A 25,769-nucleotide genomic window follows, 5' to 3' on the forward strand; every position below is an offset into this window, starting at 1 on the left:
TTTTTGGTAATTTTATGATAAAGATTGAAAGTAAAGATTGCAAAATAAACGGTGATAGAAATAGCTAGTTGACGGAAGATTAATATGATGGAGAATAGACCCGGGGGCCATAGGTTTCACTAGTGGCTTCTCTCAAGATAGCATAAGTATTACGGTGGGTGAACAAATTACTGTCGAGCAATTGATAGAAAAGTGCATAATTATGAGAATATCTAGGCATGATCATGTATATAGGCATCACGTCCACAACAAGTAGACCGACTCCTGCCTGCATCTACTACTATTACTCCACACATCGACCGCTATCCAGCATGCATCTAGAGTATTAAGTTCATAATAACTGAGTAATACATTAGGCAAGATGACATGATGTAGAGGGATAAACTCAAGCAATATGATATAAACCCCATATTTTTATCCTCGATGGCAACAATACAATACGTGCCGTTTCCCCTTCTGTCATTGGGATCGAGCAACGCAAGATTGAACCCAAAGCTAAGCACTTCTCCCATTGCAAGAAAGATCAATCTAGTAGGCCAAACCAAACTGATAATTCGAAGAGACTCACAAAGATAACCAATCATATATAAAAGAATTCAGAGAAGATTCAAATATTGTTCATAGATAATCTTGATCATAAACCCACAATTCACCGGATCTCGACAAACACACCGCAAAAAGAGTTACATCGAATAGATCTCCAAGAAGATCGAGGAGAACTTTGTATTGAGATCCAAAGAGAGAGAAGAAGCCATCTAGCTAATAACTATGGACCCGAAGGTCTGTGGTAAACTACTCACACATCATCGGAGAGGCTATGATGTTGATGTAGAAGCCCTCCGTGATCGATTCCCCCTCCGGCGGAGCGCCGGAAAAGGCCCCAAGATGGGATCTCACGGGTACAGAAGGTTGCGGCCGTGGAAATAGGGTTTCGTGGTGCTCCTTGATGGTTTCAGGGTACGTGTGTATATATAGGAGGAAGAAGTAGGTAGGTGGAGCTACGAGGGGCCCATGAGGGTGGGGGGCGCGCCTCCCTGCCTCGTGGCCTCCTCGTGTAGGAGATATGCCCTAGAGGTCAGACCTCGCAGCAAGATCGCTTGGTTGTCTTGACGTTCATGGCAGGATCGTCCTGAGCTTGGAACACACGCATCGAAAGATGAGCAAGAGTCACATAGAGATGTGATTGGCAAGTTGGCCTACCGATTAAAATTCCCGTTATGAGATGATGATTCTATGGCGATGAATTGAAGTCTGGATCTTGTATCACTCAAAATTAATTGTGAGAGATATTGATTTGAGTGGGAGCGCACTGTTGAATTAACATGTTTAATTCTCAGTGCAATTAATCATGAACACTGTCTAAGTGTTTCTTGCATAATAGTTGTAGAATAATGGCTCGCATTTCCACCTTCCCTATTAAAATTGAATAACTATTAAATATCTGGTTAAAACTTTACGATTGGTAACGTAATATGAGGATTGTCCTCAAAAGTGCCGAGAAGGACTTTGTCCTATCGCATGCTTTCTGTATCCTCCCGCTAATGCTATGGATCATGTGACTCTCGTCCTTCGATCCAAAAGCTAGAATTCTGTTACGGTCAAGTGGAATATGTTTGCTTCCATGAAACCCAAACTTCGAAAGTTGGGATAGTTATATGATATTCATGGAACTGAAAATTATTTTCAGATACAAACAAAGCAATGTTTGTTTGCAAGTATTAGTAAAAGTGTTTACTATGCATTTGACTGTTGGGAAAGGGATCCAGAAGAACGCCTGTCATATAATGAAAGGTGAATAAAACAACAACTTAAAGAGAAAGGAAGTGTCCAAAGGGTGTTAGTATGACTTACACGCCTAGGAAGTCCGGGGCTAATGCCACTCTTAAGTTGGGTGCTTCTTCTGAGAGTAGGAGAAATACTAAAAGTTAAACTGTTAGAAGTATAAAGGCAAAAGGAAAGAAGACTGGAATATCCAGCTCATGTATGAATGTCATACAAGTTTTTGATGTATAGAAGGCTGGTCAAAGATATAGTTCTTGCGAATTATGGTTAAACATGTTAATCACTAATTCTTGGGTATTGTGAGTTCATCACAAAATTGCCCGCTCGATTGCATTTTGTTGCAACTCGATCTAAGAACTACTATGGCCTGAAAGACTAGCTAGAAATGAGGTTAAGGTATACACAGGGAACATAGTAAATGTTACTATACCTTCCATCGGTGTATTGCCGTCTGTATTTATTTTCATAATTCATTTAGAGTTTTACAAACTCTATCCCATTGCATAAGGTATCTTGCAAGAAGGTTGTTCATAAGAGAACTTTTTATGTTCGATGTTATGAATAACACAAGGGCCATACTTTCATTATGAATGAGATGTATGTTATGAATATTGATAATAATACAATACCTCTAGGTTTACTTTCATAATTCATTTTAGAGTTTCATACACGCTAGCCCATTGCACAATGTTTGTTGCAAAAGTGTTGTTCATAAAAACAACAATTGTTGTTAAGTATTATGAATAACATGAAGGGCCATGCTTCCATCCAAGATGGCATGTATGTTATGAATATTAATGGAAATATGATACATCCATAACACTGACGCTAAATGTCGCAAGACTAAAAGAATACCACACAAGTGTGGCACTACATTTGGTCACATTGGAGAAACCCGCATGGAAAATTCCATTATGATGGATTTTGAAGTCTTTTTGATTTTGAATCATCTGACACTTGCAACTTTCCTCCGAAAAGTGAAGTGACTAAAATACCGTTCACATGCCATAAGGAACGAACAACAAACTTATTAGTGATCATACATTTGATGTGTGTAGTCCGATAAGTGTTGTTAGTAGTGGATTTATTTATCTTCAGAAATGACTCAAGTAGATATATGGATATTTACTTGATGAGACGTAAGTCTGGATCTTTTGAAATCATTCAAAAGGTTTTCGAAAATGAAGTAGAAGTTATTGTAACAAGAAAATTATGTTTCTGCAATTTGATTGCACAAAGGAATATTTGAGTTACATGTTTAGCGAATGTCTGATGAGTTGTGAAAGGGGTTTCATAAATTGCACCTCCCGGAACACCACTGCAAGTGGAAAGTCTGTGGAGATGTAATCAAACCATTTATGACATGGTAAGGTCAAAGATGACATAAATAAATTTGCCATTATCCCTTTTAAAGTGATGCTTTAAAGACTGCGGCTTTTACACTGAAAAGAGCTACATCGGGTCTGTTGAAATGAAGCCATGGTATGGTACGCCCAACCATGTTATATCTTTTCTTAACATTTGGAATATGGGGCTTGTGTAAAAGGTTACAAACCTATTCCAAATCAAACAAGTGCTACTTTGTAGGTTATACCAAAATGTTGGGTATTCCTCCCTCACTATACCGAGGCAAATAGTTTTGCCGCGAAACGGTGTGCTTTTAAAGAGAATGGTTCTTTCAAAAAGGTGAGTGGGAGAATAGTGCAACTCGACGAGATAAACAGTATCTACGTCATCAGATCAAAGGAAAGAGACCTTGGAAGTAATTCCAGAGTTTCCTACTGCGACTGATACGGAAGTCTCTACAATAAAATGTATGAACTTCGGTCGAACTTGCAGCTGAACCACGTAGGCAAGGCTCGTGCAAACCTCTCAGGTGCGCAAACGAGATATTGTTGTTAGACAACATTATACCTACGATACACAAGGAAGCGTTGATGGGCCCTGACTCCGGAATTGGCTAAATGCCAATACAACCCGAATTAGTTTCCATATAAGTGATTCAAGATTTAAACCTTGATACACCTTTCGGAAGACTTAGAGTCTAACGAATATTTATGGAACTTAAAACTAATACGGATAAAAATGTTTTATCCATAAAGCTCGACTTGTTGAAATAACAAGTTCAAGAGTTGACTACGATGAGGTTGTTTTCATCATAGCGATGCTTAAAGTCGGTTCGGGTTGAACTAGCAATTAATACATATTTCAATCATGAGATATGAAACATGGATGATAAAAGGATTTCCATCTGATGGGAATGAAAGCTAGGACTTGTATATGATACAGTCCAAAGTAATTTGTCGATCCATAGGATGCTAGTAGGTATGCAAACTTCAGAGTTCTAGCAATGGACAGAAGAGAGCAAAATGGAGTTGGAATCTTCGTGTTTTGATGAAATGGTCAAAGGGGTTTTGACTTCATCAATGGGTAACAAAGATGCTTGTAATTCAAGAAAGTAAGTGGGAGCGTAATAATATTTCTAAAAACCTTATGTGCTTGGCACATTGGTAATTGGAAATAAATTTCTTGACACGAATTAGGACTTCATTTGAAAATAGTTTTTCGATGAAGTGCTTAGGCTAAATAGCCTCAATATTAGGCATGATGATCTATGGAGATAGATTTACCTAATGGGGCTAAGCAATGAATACATATTGACAAGATGCTAAAACCTTTTAGCATTTAAAACGCCAAGGAGTGATTCTTGCCAAAGTCACATGAAAAGAGTTTTTGCAAGACTCGGTGTCCCAAAACACTGATGAGTAAAATACATAATGCAGATTCCACACACTTTTGTGTTTGGATTAATCATGTATTCCATGGTATGTAAAACAACCAGATATGTCCGATACTCCCAAGGTGTTGCGAGTATGGATACTAAAGTGATCAAAGTACTGATCGTGGGACAACAGTGAAAGATGTCATTGAGTACTAGAGTAAGTACTGAGGATATGTTTTCTTGCAAGCGGAGATCATGAAGAGTTCGTTGTAAAATGTTACATCGATAGTCTTCATCTTTTCACTGTGCGATTTTCAATTTAAGTTAAGGGTTTTGTGTAACACACAATGTGGTGGCACGGTTAGTTGGAATTTGTTCAAACTAGTTACTGTGGCGAATTCTATAACAAGGGCTAAGTATGTTGACGCTTTAGAAGCGACAAAGAAGATGTTGAATCATATAGTTCATTCATGAACTTAGTATAGTTCCAAGATGGCTTTTGACAATGGGACACTACTGCAGGTAGTTGCTCCATAACTCAGTCTGAGGAATCCAGGTTCGACCTGTGATTCACATACATACAAAGCCAAGTCCACACAAAATATGAATTTTGTGAAAACGTGAAAACGCGAGGACATGCAAAGATACACACGGAACTGAAGTCGTCAGATCCGTTGGACATCAGGCTATACCACAAGCGAAGCATATTTACACCGGTGTGCCACAGGTGTAAAGTGCATTAGCATTAACTAGATTATTGACTCTAGTGCAAGTGGGAGTCTGTAGGAGATATGCCCTAGAGGCAATAATAAATGATATTATTTATCTCCGAGTTCATAATTATGTTTATGTTCCATGCTATAACTGCTATGGTTCTCGAGTCTGCAATAACCACGAGGCTCGGAGGAAGACTCATATGCACGTGTGGAATAATAAACGGTAAAATGTATTCCTAGTCTGGCCTCTAAGACTAGCTCAAGTGTTGCATGATGGTTATGTTTTCCTGACCATGGGCATGTCTATGTCACCAACCTTGAGGGCATAATGTTAAGAGAACATTTGTGTTGAATCGACCCGGCATGATGTTATGCTATGAGATTCATTCGTCACAAGTTTATTGGTACATAACACAGAGATGGTTAATGTTTGCATGATTCCTTAGACCATGAGAGTATCGAGTTTCTTCATGCTTTCTTCATGAACTTTGGGGTTTGTTAAACGTCATCCGTAAATGGGTGGCTATTACGGCGGCTTACGGGTTCATGGAAAAGTGTGTCAAGTAACTTGATAGCTCAAGATTGGGATTTGCTCCTCCGACGATGGAGAGATATCTCTGGGCCCTCTCGGTGTTACGGTATCCATCATCGTCTGGCCAGACACTTTGTGATTTGATCACGGGGATGCCGGAACACGATAACGAGAAAAGAGAACAATACTGGTAACGAGGTAACTAGCATAGTGGACAAGTTGTTGATCCACGGGAATGCCAACATGTCTCACCTCGGGTATTTGTAACATATCGCGAAGCAACAGGAATAGCACACGGCAACTGGAGGTTCACTCGAATATTTATTCGTGTGGGTATAGGGGTCAATATGGGTGTCCACGGCTCCGATGTTGATCATTGATCGGAAGGGGTTCCGGGTCATGTCTATACTTCACCGAACCTATAGGGTCACACGCTTAAGGGTCATCTATCTGCTGAATACTAGACAGGGAGTCTGAGAGAAAATCACCGAAAAAGTTTCGGACACCGAAAAGTTTCGGACAGCGGAATCGTACCGCAGAGAGAGGTCATCAGATAAGTTTCAATGATACCGAAAAGTTGTTTCAGCATACACCATTAAGTCAAATTGGTTTCGGCACATGCCTGATAATTCTTGGAGGATGCCAGAATCATTCTGGAAGCTTTTTGGAATTTTCTGAGATAAAAACCGGAAATGTTCCGGAGCTGCCGGAGCCACTTCAGATGCGTTTCGCAGATGAAAATCACTAAAACCGGAATTGTTTCGAAACGCGTTGAAAATCATTTTAGTGGGTACTGGAAATGTTCTTAGCCCACATAAATATTTTCAGTTCGATCAGACGCTGAAAAATGTCGTCGTGAATAGTGAAAATCAGCTTTATGGTTACTTTATGGAAAGCCACTTTTTGGGGCTTTGCTCCAAAAGATCTTGGGGATGACATGGATGGATAGGAGCCATTTTTTGGGCCCCTCATGGGGGTGTGGCCGGCCACATGGGGTATCCCCCCTTTGGGACCCTCTTGTTCCTTGGTTTCACTCCTAGGTCCTTGTGGAAGGACTTCATTCATGTGCATTTTGGGTTTTTTGTGAAACTACCCTACCCCCTTGGGATTTCCTATAAATAGAGGTGGAGGGGCAGCCCTCCACACTCATCCCTTGCTCTCATACACATGCCATGCATTATCTGGCTTCTTCTCTCCCTCCCACGAAAAGAGTTTCGTAGAGCCGTAAGGCTGTCTGGGTTCCGGCAGGAACTAGTTCTGGACGACGAAGCCCTGCCGGATAGATGACACCGTATGTGTGCAACTCTGTAGAGAGATCGTAGTTTCGGTCTTAGTTCGTGAGTGCCTCCCGAAGGGCTGTCCGTGTGACCGTCCGAGTTTCGAAGGTCCTCCCGAAGGGCTGTCTGAGTGACCGTTCGAGTTTCGAAGGTCCTCCCGAAGGGCTGTCCGCGACACCGTCCGGGGGGCTGTTCGACCGCCTCCCGGAGGGCTGTCTGAGGGGCAGATGAGGGTATACATCCTCGCGGTTGGGAGGTTGTAAATCCTAGCTGCGGGGATCTGCACCACCGATCGTCGTCGACTCTACTTCCCGCTGCGCTACGAGTCGGTAACGAAAAAGATCAAACCTTGTATGTAGCCTCCATAGTGGTCCTGGGCTGGTGCGTAGGTCGGAAATTTTTTGTTTTCTGCTGCGTTCCCCTACACCTCGTTGGTTTCTTGACGTCCACTCCAAGTCCTCTGGATCACGTTTGTTCCAAAAATCACGCTCCCGAAGGTTTCATTCCGTTTGGATTCCGTTTAATATTCCTTTTCTGCGAAACACTGAAATAGGCAAAAAAACAGCAATTTGCACTGGGCCTTGGGTTATTAGGTTAGTCCCAAAAATAATATAAAAGTGTATAATAAAGCCCATTAAACATCCAAAACAGAATATATAATAGCATGGAACAATCAAAAATTATAGATACGTTGGAGACGTATCAGTGGCACAGCACAAAGAAACCATTGCAAAGAAGTACCATGATAAGGGGATTCTCAAGACGGACAACGAAGTTACTGTAGAGCACAATGCCACTTTCTTGCGCTGGTTTTAACAGCAAGTTCTTGAAAATCCCCTGGAAGAGGGCAGTTCGGACGGATTGCTCGAACATGCCTTAGTACATGGCCCCGCGCCCAAGGTCGCGACCTATCAGTCCTACGATATCAATGGGTACACGTTCTACACGGAGGCCAAAGACATGGACAGTGATTACCAGAACTCTGGGGTGACAATTCAATGCGTGACTGATGCCAACGGCACAACTGAGAGATTCTACGGAAGGGTCGAAGAGATCTGGGAGCTTGACTATGCTGGAATGCACGATGCGACGATGTTCCGTGTCAGATGGGCCAAGGACGTCGTAAGAGAAAACAAGTATTTCACCACCATGTCTATACCCGACGCGAAGAGCACTCCCGTGAACGTTAACGTCATCGCCAAAAATGAGCCATGGGTACATGCTAAGCACGTGACAAAATGCTTCTTCATAACCGACCCGGCCAATCCCAGCCATGTTGTCATGGGGAGATCCAAAAGGAGCATCGTCAGAATGGATGGAGTAGCCAACGAGGAAGACTACGGCCAATACGGCAACCCGATGAGGGAAGATGACGATGACGATGAAGCATACGTGAAAAGAAAAATCAATACTACATTACCTAAGAAAGATCGTAATCCATGGCTCCAGAAAAGTCACAAGGAGGGGCTCAATTACTCGGGAACGAACAAGAAAGGGAAGAAGCTCAATGTGAAACGTCGTCGACGCAGATGATCAGAGACCTACATCTATATATATGTATCTATTTTGTGTACGCACTTAAGTAACCGTTATCGGTCAACTGATATGTTACCACCACATGCATGGTTCCGGTGATATGCGCGCAGTAGGGGAGAGGGAGACGCCGTCGTCGGGAGAAAAACAAAAAAACAAAAACAAAAGGGAGAAAGCAGTACAAAAGAAAAAGAAAAGGAAAATAATAAAAGAAAAGAAAAACTAAAAACTAGAAAAGAAAAATAATAAAAAGAAAATAATAAAAATTAGAACAGTTAGCAGTAGCGCTTTTTTAGGATCCAACGCTATAGCTAAGATAGCTATAGCGTTGGATCCTAAAAAAGCGCTACTACTATGTGCCATTAGCTGTAGCGCTGCTTTACAACCCGGCGCTATAGCTAAGATAGCTATAGCGTTGGATCCTAAACCAGCGCTACTCCTATCTTGAGTTAACCACTGCGAGGGCTCAAATTTTGCCAAGTCTGCCAAGTCCCAACCCCACTCTCCCCACACCCTCTTCCCCCACTCTGTCGCCGCCGCCGTCGCCCTGCCCGCCCTCGCGCCGTTCGTCGCCCTCGACCACCGGCCGTCGCCCCTGGCCGCCGTCGACCTGGTCGCCGGCCGTCTCCCGAGCCCGCCCTCGACCTCACCAGCGTCTCCCTAGCCCGCCCTCGACCACAATGCCGCCCCCGCCTCTCCCCTGCCCGCGCGACCTCGACCTCGCCGCCGCCACCGCCGTCCGCCGCCCTCGACCGCCGCCGCCCGAGCCTGAGCTCCCTCGCCGTAAGCCTCTCCTCTCCCCTGCCCTCCTCTCCCTCTCCTCTCCCCTGCCTGAGCCTCTGTTTAGGGCAAATTTAGCCTCTGTTTAGGGCAAGTTAGCAAATTTAGCAAACAAAATTAACAAATTTAGCAAATTAGGGCAGTAGCTGATTAGCAAATTTTTGTTTTTTGTTTTTTAGCAAGTTAGCAAATTTTTGTAGCAAGTTAGCAAAAAAATAGGTATAAAAATAGTAGCAAAAAAATAGTTATAAAAACAGTAGCAAAAAAATAGGTATAAAAATAGTAGCAAATAAATAAAACAGTAGCAAATTAAAAACTGTAGCTAATTAGGGTAGTAGCAAATATAGCTAGGGCCAATTTTTTTAGCAAATGAGCAAATTTAGCTAGGTCAAATTTGTTTAGGGTAGTAGCTAACGGTTAATTTGCTAAGTCCTGGAAATCTGTCATATAATGTTGTCATGTTCTCTTGAGATAGCATCAAATCTGTTATATGAACTTGTGCCAATTGTCGAAAAATATCTGAGTGGCCTATGTTTTGCCGGAATGTTGATTCATTTCCGTTCCGGCAAATTTCGGGCGCTCCATATGTCTACTTTTTAGCAAAGGTCATGCCAAAAATTTCCGTGATTTTCTGCATGACTTGTGCTAGAAACTAGGACATATGGAGTACCCGGAATTTGCCGGAAGGGGAATGAATCAACATTCCGACCAAATATAGGCCCATTTTTCTTTTCATTAAAATCTTTTATTTACAATTGTTGAATAGGAAACATGTCTACCGACGCCGAAGTCGCGGGTGGTTCTGCTCGCCTCGAAGACCCCATCGAGGCAGCAAATCACTATTTCGATTTCCTGGACGAACACCAGATGGGGTTGCATGGTGGCGGCAGTGGCACCAACCCCGACATCGACACCGTCACTGGCACCGGCGCCGACACCACCCCCGAGACCGGCAACGATGCTGTCGTAGCCGGTAAAGCACCGAAGAAGAAGAGGACATGAAGACGAAACGAGCTTGGCATCGGACAAATTGTGGTCACGGAGATGCACCCCAAGAAGTTAGAGCCAACGGAGCCGGAGGAAGCGCGCTCGTGCTGGGGCAATCAACTTGGATGCATCCTTAGGGAAACCGCCAACATCAACGATGAGAGGTTGAGGCAGATACCACATATGGAGAACATGCTCCTAAAGAAGTTGCACAATAGGTTCTTGTTCCCTGGCCGGAATGAAGAAAAATATAAAGATCCGTGGGAAGACATTGCCATGACAAAGATAAACGACAAGGCGATGGTGACGTTCACCAACGACTTGTCCTCCTGGAAAGTTTGGGCGAAAAAAGCGATTGCGAAGAATGAACCGTGGTCCAAGATTCATGCTGACAATCCGTCAATAATGGAAGAGGACTTTGCAAAATTCAAGGAGAATTGCGCTAAAGAAAGCGTCAAGGCAAAGTCGGAGAAAATGAAGGCGCTCCAGGCCAGGAACACGCCTCCCCACCGCCTCGGAAGCCGTGGTTACGAGGGGAAGAGGGCCGTATGGGCCAAGGAGGACGCCGAACGTGTAAGTCACGGAATCCCAGACCCCTTGGCGGAGTTCACCGACCTGCTGGAGCATGACTGGATCAGGGCCCGGTACAAGTGGGACAAAGAAAAAAAGCTCTTTTGCACGGACCTGATCACGAGGGAGTTCATGAGACTTTTGTTAATTGTTATATTACCACATTATCATATTATAGCTTCCAATCAATTCGACTGCAAGTTTTGTCACATTAGTAAACCATCCACATTCCTTTTGTATAAAGAGCAGCACCAAAAGGCAGCCGAAAGCGACGAGTCGTCACAGTCGTCGGCGAGGCCCAAGTGGGACACCCCATTCAACCGGGCTCTGAACATACTGAAGAAGGTCCCGGTGGACAAGCCGCCGTCCTATGGACGTGTGCATGGCGTTGGAGATGGCGCCTCGTGGAAGACGTGCTACCCCGAGGAGCTAGAGGAAAGAAGGAAGAGACGCTCGGTCGTCACTCAGCAGAGCATCGACGAGAAGGTCAAGATTGCGGTCGATAAGACCAAAGCTGAGACCAAAGAAGAGTTGCTCGGGGCCGTCTCTGCAGCGGTCACTGACGTGGTGGTCAGCTTGCTTCCGGCACTATGGGATTTCACGAAGAACAATCCAAATGCACGACCGGAGGACTTTCCCCTTCCCAGCTTTGTCGGGAACAATTCGGTGAACACCAGAGCACCAACACCTGCTCAAGCAACCGCAAAAGGGCTCGCTCCTATTCATAGCAGCCCGACCTCCGTCTCTTGCATGGTCGGTGGGCCTTTATCGCTGGCTGAGCTCGATGCCCTCACGGTAATTACGCGTCATACCCTTTTCACCAGCATGTCTATAGTCTTCCGTTTCAGTTGCCTTTCGGATGTTTGACGTCGCAGACATGTCTCCTTCGTAGGCCGACGACACCCCGTGCACCCTACTCTACGACATCAAGGGCCAGAAGGTGGGCGTGGGAAAGGCAACGATCGTGAAGCCAAAGGACCGCATGTTCCACAACCGAGAGATGCCCGATGGCGTCTTCAAGGTTAATGTGGCCAGTGTCTTAGCGGGCTTCGAGGATTTGCCTCCTCCGGTACCAGTCGATGACGACGAGACCCCTAAGATGATTGGCGCATGCAAGAGCTGGTTCTTGCCTTGGCCCAAGTCTCTTCTTCGTCTCGAGGCTCCCAGTATCACGCCAACGCCACCTTCTCAAGAAGGTATGAACACCACCCCACCTACCACATTACCTGCACCTGTCGTGGCGAGTGATAGCGGACGACGCGAGGGAGAGCCTCCGTTAGTGCCAGATGATGTAGCCCCCGTTGTTAAAGAAGCAAATGTTGATGATGACATGGAGGATGATGATGATGACCCAGACAAGTATTTCAATACCGCCTATGATGATGGAGGATTGATGGCTCAGGACGGCGAAGACTCAGGCTATGAGCGTGGAGATGATGACTTGATGTTGCCTGATTTGCCGGAGCCGGAACGCCCTAAGGCGGAATGCAAAAAGTCTCTCTTCAAGCGATCCTCGCAGGAGACGCCTCCAGATGCCGCCTGCACCCAGCAACCCCCCGAGGCCCGTTCACTGATTAGCCCGACGACACTGGGGGTGGTGGTTAGGGAAGGTATGGTGGGCTCACTACCGCCACCCACCAAGAAGCAAAGGAGGAGACCGGACAAGAAAGGCCCTAAAGGAGCCAGAGCTGCTTCAAGCAGCCAGCCGCCTCTGGAGCCCCGGGTGGTAGACAGAATACCTGTCGAAGGTGCGCAGCGCTTCCATGTCGCCGGCCAGCCGATCCTACCTGCGAAAGCGCTAGAGCACATACTGAACAATGATTTAAGGAGACTCCATGAAGATGTGCTGGCCAGAGAGAAAAGCCTTCTGGTCACGGAAAAACCAGGATACCCGCTTTACGCGGCTCAGGTGCCGGGTGGGAAGTTGTACGTCGAGAGATGGCCCGTGAATAAGTTCATCCTACGATTTGACTACATCTAAGACATGTTCCACATGACCAAGCTGGATTTCCAGTTCATCCGCATGTATGCGCTGTATCTGAACTACTTCATCAGGGTCGAGAACATCAAATATATTTGCGTCGCGGACCCGTTCTATATGCATGAGAGCTTCTTGGCAGTTTGCAAAGAGCACCGTGACTATGCGAGCAAGTACCTCAGCGAATTCATGATCGCTAATAAGGACAAGGAAGTGATTCTCTTGCCTTATCATCCCACGTAAGTCATCCACACATATCCTTTCGTAAGCGTTAATCATTCCTTTGCAAGCATGGAGGCTTAATTGAGGTGTACTTAATTTGCGCATCGGGGGGGGGGGGGGGGCGTCCTCATCGTTCTGTCCCTGGAATACTCCCATGCGGTGTACTTGGACTCATCGAAGAACCTCAGGAAAAAGGATTACAAGCACATAAAGAGTGTTCTCGATAGTGCCCTGTTAACCTTCAGCCTGTCTGGTGGATATATCAAGGTGAAAAAGTACAGGAATCGCGGGCTGGCTTTCGGTCATAAGACCGACTTCTGCTGCATCCAGCAACCGCACACCAGTATGGCTGATGGATTCTACCTCATGCATCACCTGCTCGAGTACAGAAGGGATAATCAACGCCTTCGCATGTCACCTACTACCAACGATGCCGAGATTGTCAGCTGGGCCACAAGCATAGGAAGGACACCGGATCATCGAATCAGAGCTGAGTTTTATCACGTACAGTGTGAACTTGCCCAAGTGATCATGAAGCAGGTCCTCGAACCAACAGGGATGTTCTACCATGGGCCAATCATGCGGGAAGATGTCCGAGCACTTCTACTCGCTCAACGTCTGGACCTGAAGCCTTTCAAGAAGCTCGGGTGCTTCCTCCCTGACTATGAAGATTGGACCGCCGACATGGAGGACTGATTGTTGATGACAATGTGTCACTACTGTCTTTCTATGGCAAAACTTTGAATTTATGCACGGCGAAACTATGTGATGTAACTAAACAGTGGTCCTGAACTAGCGTAGATCGCTCTAGTTAATTAGTTTGGGTATGAGGAACTTCGTCATTTATGTTTACTATTGGTTGCTTGTATTTTGCTAATTATGCCTCCTTGTTTTCTTAAGTACATTATGTTGCATAGTATCGTTCAATTCATCAACTCACGATGCAGGTACATAGATCAGAGATGGCGAAGGGCTACTATGCCGTGTACATTGGGAGGGTTCCAGGAGTCTACGACCACTGACCAGCCGCTCAGGCCCAGGTGCACAGGTACCCGGGTGCTAGCCACAGAGGGTTCGACAACAGAGCGAAGCGGAAAGTAGTTACTTGAGGTGGACACTCCAGCATGAGCAGGGGCGGGACCGCCGGTACTTTTATGATATAGATCTGATCCTTTTCGCAAAAAAGAAACTACTACTATACAGATCAAATAACCCCACTAGAAAACAGTCAATAAAAACCTAGGCTTCTATTTTCTCTTGTGAAAATTATTTGATTGTTGGATTGAATTAAAAGGCCTTCAGAGGTCAACTCCAAATATCTCGACAGGTCATCCTTGACAAACAATTTAAAATGCTTCTAGTACTCATGTCATTTCTTTTCAAATTACTACTACTACCACCACCACTATACAAATCGAGTAATCCTTGTAGAAAACGGTCAAAATAAACCTAGGATATTTTTGCGAGTGAAAATTGTATTACTCAACTGAAGCAGTTCATACAATCAAACGTAGCTAGCTCCATAGCATCCGAAGGACCCGAGCCAACCCAAATCATGGTTCGGCCTTCTACACGAGCAAATTTGGCTCTACTATCAATAACTCGAGAGGTCATCCTTGACAAACATTTTAAAATATCGGCCCAACCAACCAGGCCCTTTTTCCTTCTTTTTTTTTGTTTGGAGGAGGAGAGGAGACTGGGGGTAGGAGGAGGAAGGAAACCTTCGAGAAACCAGCGAAAAAGCGAGGCAGCCCAGATCAAACCACGGCGCCAGACGCGACCAATCAAAACCCCTCCCCACCGTCGCCGGTCGTCTCCCTCCCCAGTCCGACCTCCGCGCGCCGATCCACTCCGGCGCCCCGCGGCCAGGCAGGCGGGCAGAGGGTTTCGCTCCCCTCCTAGAGAGGGCGGCCAGATCTCGCGCGGCGGCGAGCAGATCTGGGCCTAGAGGGGAAGGGGATGGCGCTGTCCGGGATGCGGGGGCTGTCGGTCTTCATCAGCGACATCCGCAACTGCCACAACAAGGAGCAGGAGCGCCTCCGCGTCGACAAGGAGCTCGGCAACATCCGAACCCGCTTCAAGAACGAAAAGGTCACTCCATCCCCTTCCCCTCCCATCCATCCCCCATTTCGCGATCTAGAAGGCGCCCCGCGCTCGCGGAATTCAGGCCTGCTTCCGCCCGCTTGACGGGAATTTGCGGAGCTGCGAATTGGGTTTGATGAGTCCTCGTCGTACTACTAGTCTCGAAATGTCTGGTGGATGGTAGCTAGCCTTATCTGACTTTGTTGGATTCTGCTTGGTCTGCGGTGCAAAGTTCAGATGCAAGTGTGAAACAGTGCTGGTAACAATTGCCTCCAGTAGCACTAGTTTGGGGGTCGGAATTGAGCTGCTGCTGGGGCAGAGCAATGTCAAGTTGAATGGCCTTGGGTCCAGTCATACCACCTGCTAACAGTTTAGCGCGTCTTAAACTGGCAGGGAAAGGTTGATAATGCCTACAAAGTGCACCATCTCTCAGTTTACATTCCACTTCCGTATGTTGGGCTAGCTACGACCGACTCTGCATTCAAAACTACTGTCCCTACATTCTACCTCCAGCGCTGTCCACCACATTTCGTAGACAATGACATAGCCTCCCATCCCATGCACACTACTCACGGTGATATTCGCTTCTAGATGAATGTTAGCAACAACAATCATGGGGGGGGGGGGGGGGGGCTACTTTTGGCGAAAAATCTATCAACAACGTATTTATGTTCTACATGATGAAAGACTGTCGTGTATATTACCATACTGTTCTTTTAGTTCAGTGTTTTGTGGCAAAGTGGCACTGCTACATATGAAATTGGTGCTACACCAAACATTATCCATATGCCTGGTCCGCTAGAAAAGCATCATATGCCTGATTAAGCTGCTGTAATGCACACTCGTGCACTAAGATAAATACTCTTAAACTAGACTAAGGACTACTGTATTAACTTGATTAATTCATGCTTGGTTACAATAGTTGTGATAACCCACATTACATAGGCGGGAGTTCTCCTGAAGAATATGGAAACTAAACCAAATCATATAGCAATTAGTCGCTAGTTGCATAACAGTATGATCCTCATCCATAGACGGATGGACGTGTGCATACATCTTGTACATACCAGGTTTTTGTAGAATCAGATTAAAATAAAGACCTGCCATATTTCGATATACATCTTCTTCATGTCAGGCCGGTTGTGCTAGACATGTACAATCGTAAGTGTAAAGTGGTATTGGTCTCGTCAGCGCATGACTGGTGGTGCAATGTTGAGGCTGCAGGGTCATTCAACGCACAGTTTTTGCTTTTGACAAAACCAAGTTATCATACTAGTAAAAAATCATGATTTTAAAAGTAAGAACAGTGCGTTTGACCCCACAGGGTTGTACTGCTGGCACGGATACTATATGCATGTATTGTAACAATTAAGGTAGCGGTAGCACAGAAAATCAACCTTACTAAAAAGCACCATTATCTGCCATCTTGCAGGGATTGTCGCATTACGAGAAGAAAAAGTATGTTTGGAAAATGCTTTACATACATATGCTGGGTTACGATGTTGATTTTGGACATATGGAAACTGTTTCTTTGATATCCGCGCCGAAGTATCCTGAGAAACAGGTGAAAGCCACATCTTAAAAATCCTCAATTATCACATTCCTTTCCAGTAGACTAATTGTTTCCTAATTGCCATCCATTGATTGTGCTTCAGGTTGGATACATCGTGACATCTTGCTTACTTAATGAGAACAACGATTTTTTAAGGATGGTCATAAATACAGTGCGCAATGACATAATAGGACGAAATGAGACTTATCAGTGCTTAGCATTGACAATGGTATGTCATCCTGTTTTACTCTCGTATAATCCGCACCTTCTTTTGATTTATTTGAATTTCGTAGACATTTTATTGTGAACTAAATCTGATAAAATAGAACTGCTTTTGCGAATATGTAATATAGTACTATTATAAACATCCTTTTCTAACTATTGCATACATCACGCATCACATTTAGGAAATATGACTCGATACCAGTAAAAAGATAGTGATGCAAAAGGACATCAAGATGCAAAAACTACTCCTAAGGAATTTAAACAACCAAAACCTGAATTGCACTGACCAAATTTCTCAGTATTATGGCTATAATTTACTTTATTTTAGGCCGTGTCAAATGGGTTTTATTATTGTGCATTACTCAGAGCTATTTTATGAAATAGAAAAATTTACACCAGCTATTCTATTTGTGTTTCCTTAATTATATCTGTTTCAGGTAGGTAATATTGGTGGTAAAGAATTTTCTGAGTCATTGGCTCCTGATGTCCAAAAACTTCTTGTAAGTGGACAATATTTTACTCATCTTTCCCTATCTTCTCATTTTAGTGATTGGACTAATGAAACATCTAACTTATCAGATTTCAAGTAGCTGCCGGCCTGTAGTCAGAAAGAAGGCTGCTCTATGCCTTCTGCGACTTTATAGGAAGAACCCAGATGTTGTGAATATCGATGGCTGGTACTAACATAACAGAACATGAAGTTTTGTTACGCACTCCATACAATTGCTTAGCTAATTGCATTTCATATGTCAGGTCTGATCGTATGGCACAACTTCTAGATGAGCGTGATCTAGGTGTGCTGACATCTGTCATGAGCCTTTTTGTTTCACTAGTATCTAATAACGCTGAAGCATATTGGAATTGCCTTCCAAAGTGTGTAAGAATATTGGAGAGGATGGCAAGAAACCAAGATATTCCCCAAGAATACACCTACTATGGAATTCCATCTCCTTGGCTTCAGGTTTTTTTCTTCTTTCCATGGCTCATCCAGCTTGGTTAAAATTAGGCCTTAACAATTTTGTTTTGAGACTGTCGAATCCATTTGGTCACAATCTGCTGAAATCTTGTTCGCCTTTAACTTTGATTCCGTTGATACCTTTTACAGCTGGTCTTGCTAATACTGGATGTCTGATTTAATTGCATGATTGGTTTATGTCATTCATGTTTATTACCTACTATCGTGCTTCTTGAAAAAAAACATAATACCTATGTGCTTCTTTCTCTGATTTGTTATCATAAAGCTTTTAATCTTTGGACTGCAGTATGCATATGTGATGTAAATTATGAAGCATGTACTTGGGTGTGGCTAAGGTTATAATGCTAAGCTGCATTTCACAAGCTAGAAAAGCATATTGCATAATCTCTGATGTGAATACTAAGTAAGCAATAAATCATATGATCTTCTAAACTCAAAAAGCTGCTGGAGTTCCTATGTTTGGAACATTTCGTTCTGTTGTTATTTAGTGGGAAGAAAAATGTTAACTCTGAATGGTAGTTTTATGCAATGCTTGTGTGGCCCTGCCAGAACACATTATTACAATTGTCTTCTTAAAATTGAATAATGTCACATGCATCAAGACTTACTTTTTATGCTGGGCTGTTCAAAGAAATATGTATACCTGCTGTGCATGTTGGATGCAGTTTTTATGGCCATTCATTTATTTTAAAAATTCATTTTATTATTCTTTCAGGTTAAGGCAATGAGAGCTCTTCAGTACTTCCCTACAATTGAGGATCCTAGTGCAAGGCGTGCTTTGTTTGAGGTACACCTCCTTTTACTTTTGTACTCTACATAGTACATATCCAGACAGGTCATCGGTTATAATGGTTCTTGTCATTCTGTAGGTTTTGCAGCGTATTTTGATGGGTACTGATGTTGTTAAAAACGTCAACAAGAATAATGCCTCACATGCTGTTCTCTTTGAAGCTCTTGCTCTGGTGCGTTCATACTCTCTTTTCAGTCTTCTGTTGTTGTTTTTCTTTTGTACTAGCATCTTGCCTTGTCATTTCCTCTCCTACATCACTTTTGTCTGTTCATATTTTTATCTTCATAGCCTCTTATGCTTACGCTTCTCTTCCTTATAAACTTTGTTGTGGGATACTTCTCATTACAGGTTATGCATCTTGATGCTGAAAAGGAGATGATGTCCCAATGTGTGGCTCTTCTTGGCAAGTTTATTGCTGTCAGGGAGCCAAATATTAGGTATCTTGGTCTGGTAAGTAGCTAAGTGTTCTTATTTACAAGAGTGTTTTTCACTTGATTTTATGCCATCTGTTTCCCGGTGTTGCATTAGAATCAAACCGTGTGAGTGTAAATTTTGTTATAATGTAACAATATTCCATTCATTTTCACAGGAGAATATGAGTAGAATGCTGTTAGTAACAGATGTACAGGATATAATTAAAAGGCACCAAGCTCAGATCATTACGTCTTTGAAGGATCCAGATATCAGGTACCTGAGGCCTTCCCAACATCTGTGGTCACATTGATATTATAAACTGGTTAACCCTGGAAAAAATATTAACATATTAAGGAACTCAAACCAGTCAGATCACACCTTCGGCCTAAGGTTGATAGTTTGGAACTCACCTTTTTTTACAATGTAGGAGAGTATCCTGCTGCATAATTTCACTCTTTTCGTGACAGCCAAACCTCTTCTGCAATTAATTGAATCATTAATGTTATTTTTAGCTTTAGGCGAACCTGATTACATACCTTGTATTGATAATTGTTATTTGAACATTTTATTTGACTTCCTTCCTGAGAGGTATATTCATGATACGCTGGACGCCTGGACCTAGAATCTGACTACATTGAAAAGAGTTTCTTTAAAATATATCCAAGTACCATTAGACAATTCCTACTAACATGCTGCTTGATTTTGAGCCAGACATATATTTTTTGGCTTCATTTGAAACCCTGTTTTGTGTTTTCTCCACCAGCCTTCTACTATTCTCTCCCTCCCTCCCAGTGTTAAAAATAGAACAATGCTTATGTGTTAAGCTCCATCATGACTGAGTAGTTAACACAATGATCACAGCTATGTACACAGGCCACTTAAGAGGTGTTTTATATTATCAGCATCTTTTTATTACTTCAGTGTGGTTTCACATGTTTTTACCTACACTTGGTGTGTTAATGTTTATGTGTTTTCTATCGTGCAGCATTAGAAGGCGGGCTCTTGATTTGCTGTATGGCATGTGTGATGTTACAAATGCAAAGGAAATTGTTGAGGAGTTGTTGCAGGTAACTAATGTTGTGATAATGGTCCTGGAAACGATTTTCTTTCTTTCTAAGTAGGCACCTGTTAACACTTACTGTGGTGTTCTTAATATATTATCTTTATTTTTCTCAGTATCTTAACACAGCTGAATTTGCAATGCGTGAAGAGCTGGCTCTGAAGGCAGCCATTCTTGCAGAGAAGTTTGCTCCAAATCTTTCATGGTAAAGAATTTTACGACGGGATCAGACCATATTTCACTGTTTGGTATTGAACTTGAAAGTTAAATTGTCTTGCATGTGTTCGTTACATACATGCTACATGTGGTATTTTGCATACACAGCCAGTAACCTGCAAACCCGATCAAGTAGTTGTTCACCTAAAATGGGTTTACCGTGACCAGGCTACAAACCTGATATTTCTGTATTGGGTTGCTGCACTTTGTGTAGAGTAATAACTGGAGTGAAGGATAACTAATTTCCGCTGATTTCTTATTTCTCTAGCTTCAGGTCATTGCGAAGTGTTGGCCATATCTAACTATTGTTTCTGTAGGTATGTTGATGTTATACTTCAGTTGATAGACAAAGCAGGAGATTTTGTAAGTGATGATATATGGTATCGAGTGGTACAATTTGTCACCAACAATGAAGATCTTCAGGTTCTTGCATATTTCTGATTCCAGTTTCGCCGGATCCTCTCGCTACTGTTTGATGGACCTGATGTTTGAGTTGTAATTTTCTCAGGCATATGCTGCAGCTAAGGCGAGGGAATACCTTGACAAGCCTGCTTTGCATGAGACCATGGTCAAGGTATTTTACATGACCTGAACTTGTTGTGCTAATACCATGAAGTTTGATTTTTCAGGAATGCTTGATTGTTTTAATTTTTAAAGCCCCACTATAAACCTGTGTTTTAACTAGCAGTAAAGTCTATTGATAAATAAATAAACCATACCTTTTATCCATGATTGACCTCAATTAAACTTGGAATTTTCGTTCTGCCTTTTATTTGTCTGTCATAAAGGAATCCAATCTGCCTACCAAGTGTCCACCCTTCTTGTCTGTAGTCTGTACTGTGTTTTACTTCACATTATCCTACTCTCGTAACAATACAGGTCAGTGCTTACCTTCTTGGAGAGTATGGCCACCTTTTGGCCCAGAGACCTAGTTGTAGCCCCAAGGAGTTGTTTACCATTATAAATGACAGGCTCCCAACAGTATCGTAAGTTGTAAAGCACTTCCTTGAGTAACTTGTTTTTTCTGCCCTGATGTAAAATTTTAATTCTCTGATTTTTCATCAGGTCAAGTACTGTTGCCATTATTATCTCAGCCTATGCCAAGATACTTATGCACACTCAGCCTCCTGATGCGGGACTGCAGCAACAAATCCTGGCAATATTTAAAAAGTACCAGTTTACTCATTCTTCTTTGATGACATGCCACCTTTTGTATGTCTGTGAAGTTTTTTTTTACGCTTACATTACATTTCAGGCATGAGAGTTATATTGATGTTGAAATTCAGCAGAGAGCAGTTGAATATTTTGAACTAAGCAGAAAGGGTCCTGCTTTGGCTGATGTATTGGCTGAAATGCCGAAATTTCCTGAACGTGAGGTAAACATGTATCCTGTTTACCTGTTAGTCGTGTAATGTGTGTACTCATATTTGCTGGTACATCAAGAAGGATTCATGTTAACTTTTTAATTATGCATTTGCATGTCTACTCTAGTCTGCTCTATTGAAAAAGGCTGAAGATGCTGAAGTTGACACAGCAGAGCAGAGTGCCATAAAACTACGAAGTCAGCAACAATCATCCAGTGCTATTGTTGTAGCTGCTCAGCCCCCTGTAAACGGACCAGCACCAGCTGCTAATCATCTCACTCTTGTGAAGATGCCAAGTCAAAATATTGCCGAAGTATGACCTTCTTACTTAGTTATGAAATACATCGGGCATCATTCATGAGTTTCATTTAAAGCAATATTTATGATATTCAGGAGAGCAATGTCATTCATGAAGAAACCGCGGTAGAAGCTCCAAAAGAAAATGGTGCTCCCGTCGAAGTTCAGAGAAATGTCGAGATCATCACTGAGCCCGCTCCTGTTAGTAAAGTTGAGCCTCCTGCATCTCGTCCTGCTTCTCAAGCAGACCTCCTTGCAGACCTTTTGGGTCCTCTTGCAATAGAGGGTCCTCCTGCTGCTGTAGAGCAAACTCCTGCTCAAGGATTGGAGGCTAATCAAAGTCCAGTAGGTGACTTGGCACTAGCTACCCTTGAGGACCAGTCCAACTCTGTTCAGGTATTACAATACTTTCTCATAACATTAGTGTCTTTATATGGAACTATTTCATGGCGGTATGCTCACTATTGAGTGGCGGCATCAGCAGAATGTCATACTGTCATTCAGTTTTATATGTGCTGGCTGCTTTCTTCTGCTGACCAACTCTGCTTTCTACAGCCAATTGTCAATGTGGAGGAGAAGTTTAATATATTGTGCACGAAAGATAGTGGAGTTCTGTATGAGGATCCTAACATCCAGGTTTGCACAAGTCGTTGATCTTTTTTCCTCCTTTTGAGCATTTCTTATCTCTGCTGCCTGAACCCTCTGTGTGGTCTTTTTCCCTACCTCTAGATTGGTTTAAAAGCAGAGTGGCGGGCCCATCATGGTCGTCTTATTCTTTTCCTGGGGAATAAAAATACTTCGCCCCTTTTGTCATTGAGGGCTTTGATTTTGCCTCCTAGCCATTTTAAAGTGGAACTCTCGTCAGTACCTGATACTATTCCTCCTAGAGCACAGGTACCACGCGCTGCAGTACAATTCACGTTTTCCATGTTTTCTTTCCTGAACTAATCTCATTTTCATTTTTCTATGTTCTTCAGGTGCAAATCCCAGTCGAGGTTACAAATCTCCGCGCGAGTAGAGATGTTGCTGTTCTTGATTTCTCATATAAACATGGAGCTGCACTGGTGATTGTTTTACGCCATCATTTTTCCTGAGAGTCCAGATATTTCTTTTGTTTTCTCACAATGTAACAGCAGTGTATTTGCTTTGCTTGCTCAGGTGAACGCTAAACTTCGACTTCCTATTGTGTTGCATAAATTCTTGCAACCTATAACTCTTTCCCCTGAAGATTTTTTCGCCCATTGGAAAACATGGAATGTCCAGTCACTCAAGGTTCAAGAAGTGGTAAGGACTCACCTGTGTTATGGACTAGTGAACTGCTAAGTATCAGTGATCATCAGCATTACTTGATTAAGGGCTTATTTCTAATGAACCCCTTTTTTTTATGTGAACACACAGGTTAGAGGTGTAAAACCATTACCTATTCCTGAGATGGCTAGTCTTCTCTTGAGCCTTCACCTGGCAGTTACTCCTGGACTTGTATGTTGCTCCATTCCCCCATGTTTTTTTAGCTCTTTAATTTCGAATTATTGAACTTGTTCGTTTTACTAGGATACCAACCCAAACAACATGGTGGCGTGTGCTACATTCTTTTCGGAGACAACCAATGCCGCGCTTTGTCTGGTAAGTATCCTGGCCATCAGTCCATTGAATTGCTTGTTTGGGTATCCCTCTGGGAAGAAACTAAGCTGTTGTTGTATACGACCAGTCTTTCATAATTACTGAGCTACTCTGGCATCATGTCCGCTATCTACACAATATGTTGACTAGCTAGCGCCGTTGGGTTAGACGTAAGATAAGAAGCTCAAGCCAAGTTGACTGCACAAACCAGTACATGCCTGCCATTATTCAAGATACATTTCAACATGCCAAATAGCCCAATAGAAAATTAGAAGACTGTACATGTGATCCCAGGATAGGGTGAATGGAGCATCGTGGCTTTTGTGGGTTTTTTTTCTAGCCTCTTGTGTTACTGGTGACGCGGTGCATCTCTGTTCTACTATGCAGCTTATGCTGCATCATCCTTCGTACTAGTTAGCGTAATGTATAGTTCAATACTCATGTACAGCGGCTTCATTTGGTTCACTGAATCTCTTAGGAAATTGTCCTATTAACTACTACCATGTAGCTAGGACAACGTTACACCTGAATATTTCTGCTACATCGAGCATTAGCTAGGATAAATTCTTAGCTAATCCTTGAAATATGCATGCTTTTATGTGCTGTCCCATTTTAGTACTTGGGGTGTCATCTTCAGTTTTGTCTTAAGCTATGATTTCATCTAGTCTAGTTATAAATTTTAGGTTTCTAATCTGACGCCTGCCTTTCTTTTTTTTGAACATTTTGCAGGTGAGAGTTGAAACAGATCCCCAAGACAGAAGTCAGCTCCGGCTAACAGTTGCATCAGGAGATCAAAATCTGACATTCGAGTATACCTTCCTCCTTTCACCTCTACTAGAGTCAGCAGCAGCAATTTATGGTTATGGCTTACTAGAAACACAAACGTTGATGTCTGTCATTTTCCGCCGAACAGGTTGAAGGAGTACATCAAGGAACATCTGATCGACATCCCGAGGGCTCGAGTGGCCCCCCCTGCCGCTCCGCAACAAGCACAGCTGCCTCCAGCAGCGCCGGCGACATATAACGACCCGGGTGCCATGCTAGCTGGGTTGCTATGAAACCAGACGATGCTGGAACAAGCAGTTGTCAGACGTACATTGCATTGCAGTAGTTTTTCATTCATCTGAGGATCTAACACCGCCTGCCCAGAAGCTTCCATGTTGCCACCAAGACGACGAAGCGGTGTCGAAGGTATGTATGATAACGACTGGGCAGGAAGGAAGGAAGGAAGGAAGGAAGGGACTTGCTGCACCGGAGAGGAGAAAAGGAAGCACTGTATTGTATTCTTTTGGGCCCTTAGTAGCATCGATCGATCTTGGATCATAATTTGTGTTTGCCATAGCGTGTAATCGTGCTTCTCTTGTTCCTTGAGATGTATCCTACTACTAGTACTACAGTAAGTGTACCTTGGAAGGAAGGAAGGAAGGAAGCGGATTGGTGGTGGTGGTGAAGATGACTTGACATGTGTAGCTTTTTGTGCGGTTGTGCGAGTGTTTATATAAAAGAAGAAAAAGGATGTTAGGTTTGTCGCCAACCAACTACATACACAGTAAGTAACTGGCCGATGATGATGCCCATTGCATTCCATGCCGCTGTTTATGTTTGTTTGCAGCAAATGCAATAGCAATTTTCATGTGAAATGGTGATGGTGGAATGGTGAAGGAAGGAAATGGACAGTGTTTTGTTCCCTTGTGGTGGTGTATGCCTTGGATCCTTTCCTTTCCTTTGAGACAAACAAGTGATGAGTGAGTGAGTGGTACACATAATGACAATCAAACCCATTAACCGTCGCCACAATGGCGCTCGCCTGGCAAGTCCACAACGCTGCAGTGGAGTAGTTTAATGAGTTTACAACCATTTCAGTTCATACGAGTGGAACAATATAGGTACTACGATAGAAAGGGGTTTGTAGGTCCTGTTAAGCAGAAAGACCGGGCCATTTACTTAGCTGTTGTTCTTCAGTATCAGGCACAACTGGTTTCTCATCTTTCATATTATAGACATAAAGGCTTCATAATAATGACGCTGAAGCACAAAGTAGCGAGAGAGCAATACTCAAGGATATACTTGTAAT

The 25,769-nt window shown here is 43.2% G+C and overlaps 1 protein-coding gene across 1 annotated transcript; it reads left to right on the forward strand.

Moving 5' to 3' along the window:
- The first annotated feature begins 14,750 nt into the window (after window positions 1-14,750).
- LOC109739761 (AP-2 complex subunit alpha-2) lies at window positions 14,751-25,335 on the forward strand. The gene is made up of 27 exons (XM_020298815.4): window positions 14,751-15,190; window positions 16,614-16,745; window positions 16,837-16,962; window positions 17,396-17,458; window positions 17,538-17,635; window positions 17,712-17,919; window positions 18,650-18,721; window positions 18,804-18,896; window positions 19,073-19,174; window positions 19,314-19,411; window positions 20,124-20,205; window positions 20,315-20,403; window positions 20,732-20,837; window positions 20,923-20,988; window positions 21,294-21,400; window positions 21,480-21,584; window positions 21,670-21,790; window positions 21,906-22,091; window positions 22,172-22,471; window positions 22,631-22,711; window positions 22,805-22,969; window positions 23,053-23,139; window positions 23,234-23,359; window positions 23,474-23,554; window positions 23,627-23,698; window positions 24,425-24,504; window positions 24,609-25,335. The coding sequence occupies exons 1-27, from the start codon at window positions 15,059-15,061 to the stop codon at window positions 24,751-24,753; spliced, it is 3,123 nt and encodes a 1,040-aa protein (XP_020154404.1). The 5' UTR covers window positions 14,751-15,058; the 3' UTR covers window positions 24,754-25,335.
- Window positions 25,336-25,769: the final 434 nt, after the last annotated feature.

The sequence above is a fragment of the Aegilops tauschii genome, chromosome 4 (genome assembly GCF_002575655.3).
Source record: "Aegilops tauschii subsp. strangulata cultivar AL8/78 chromosome 4, Aet v6.0, whole genome shotgun sequence".
NCBI classification, from domain to species: domain Eukaryota; kingdom Viridiplantae; phylum Streptophyta; class Magnoliopsida; order Poales; family Poaceae; genus Aegilops; species Aegilops tauschii.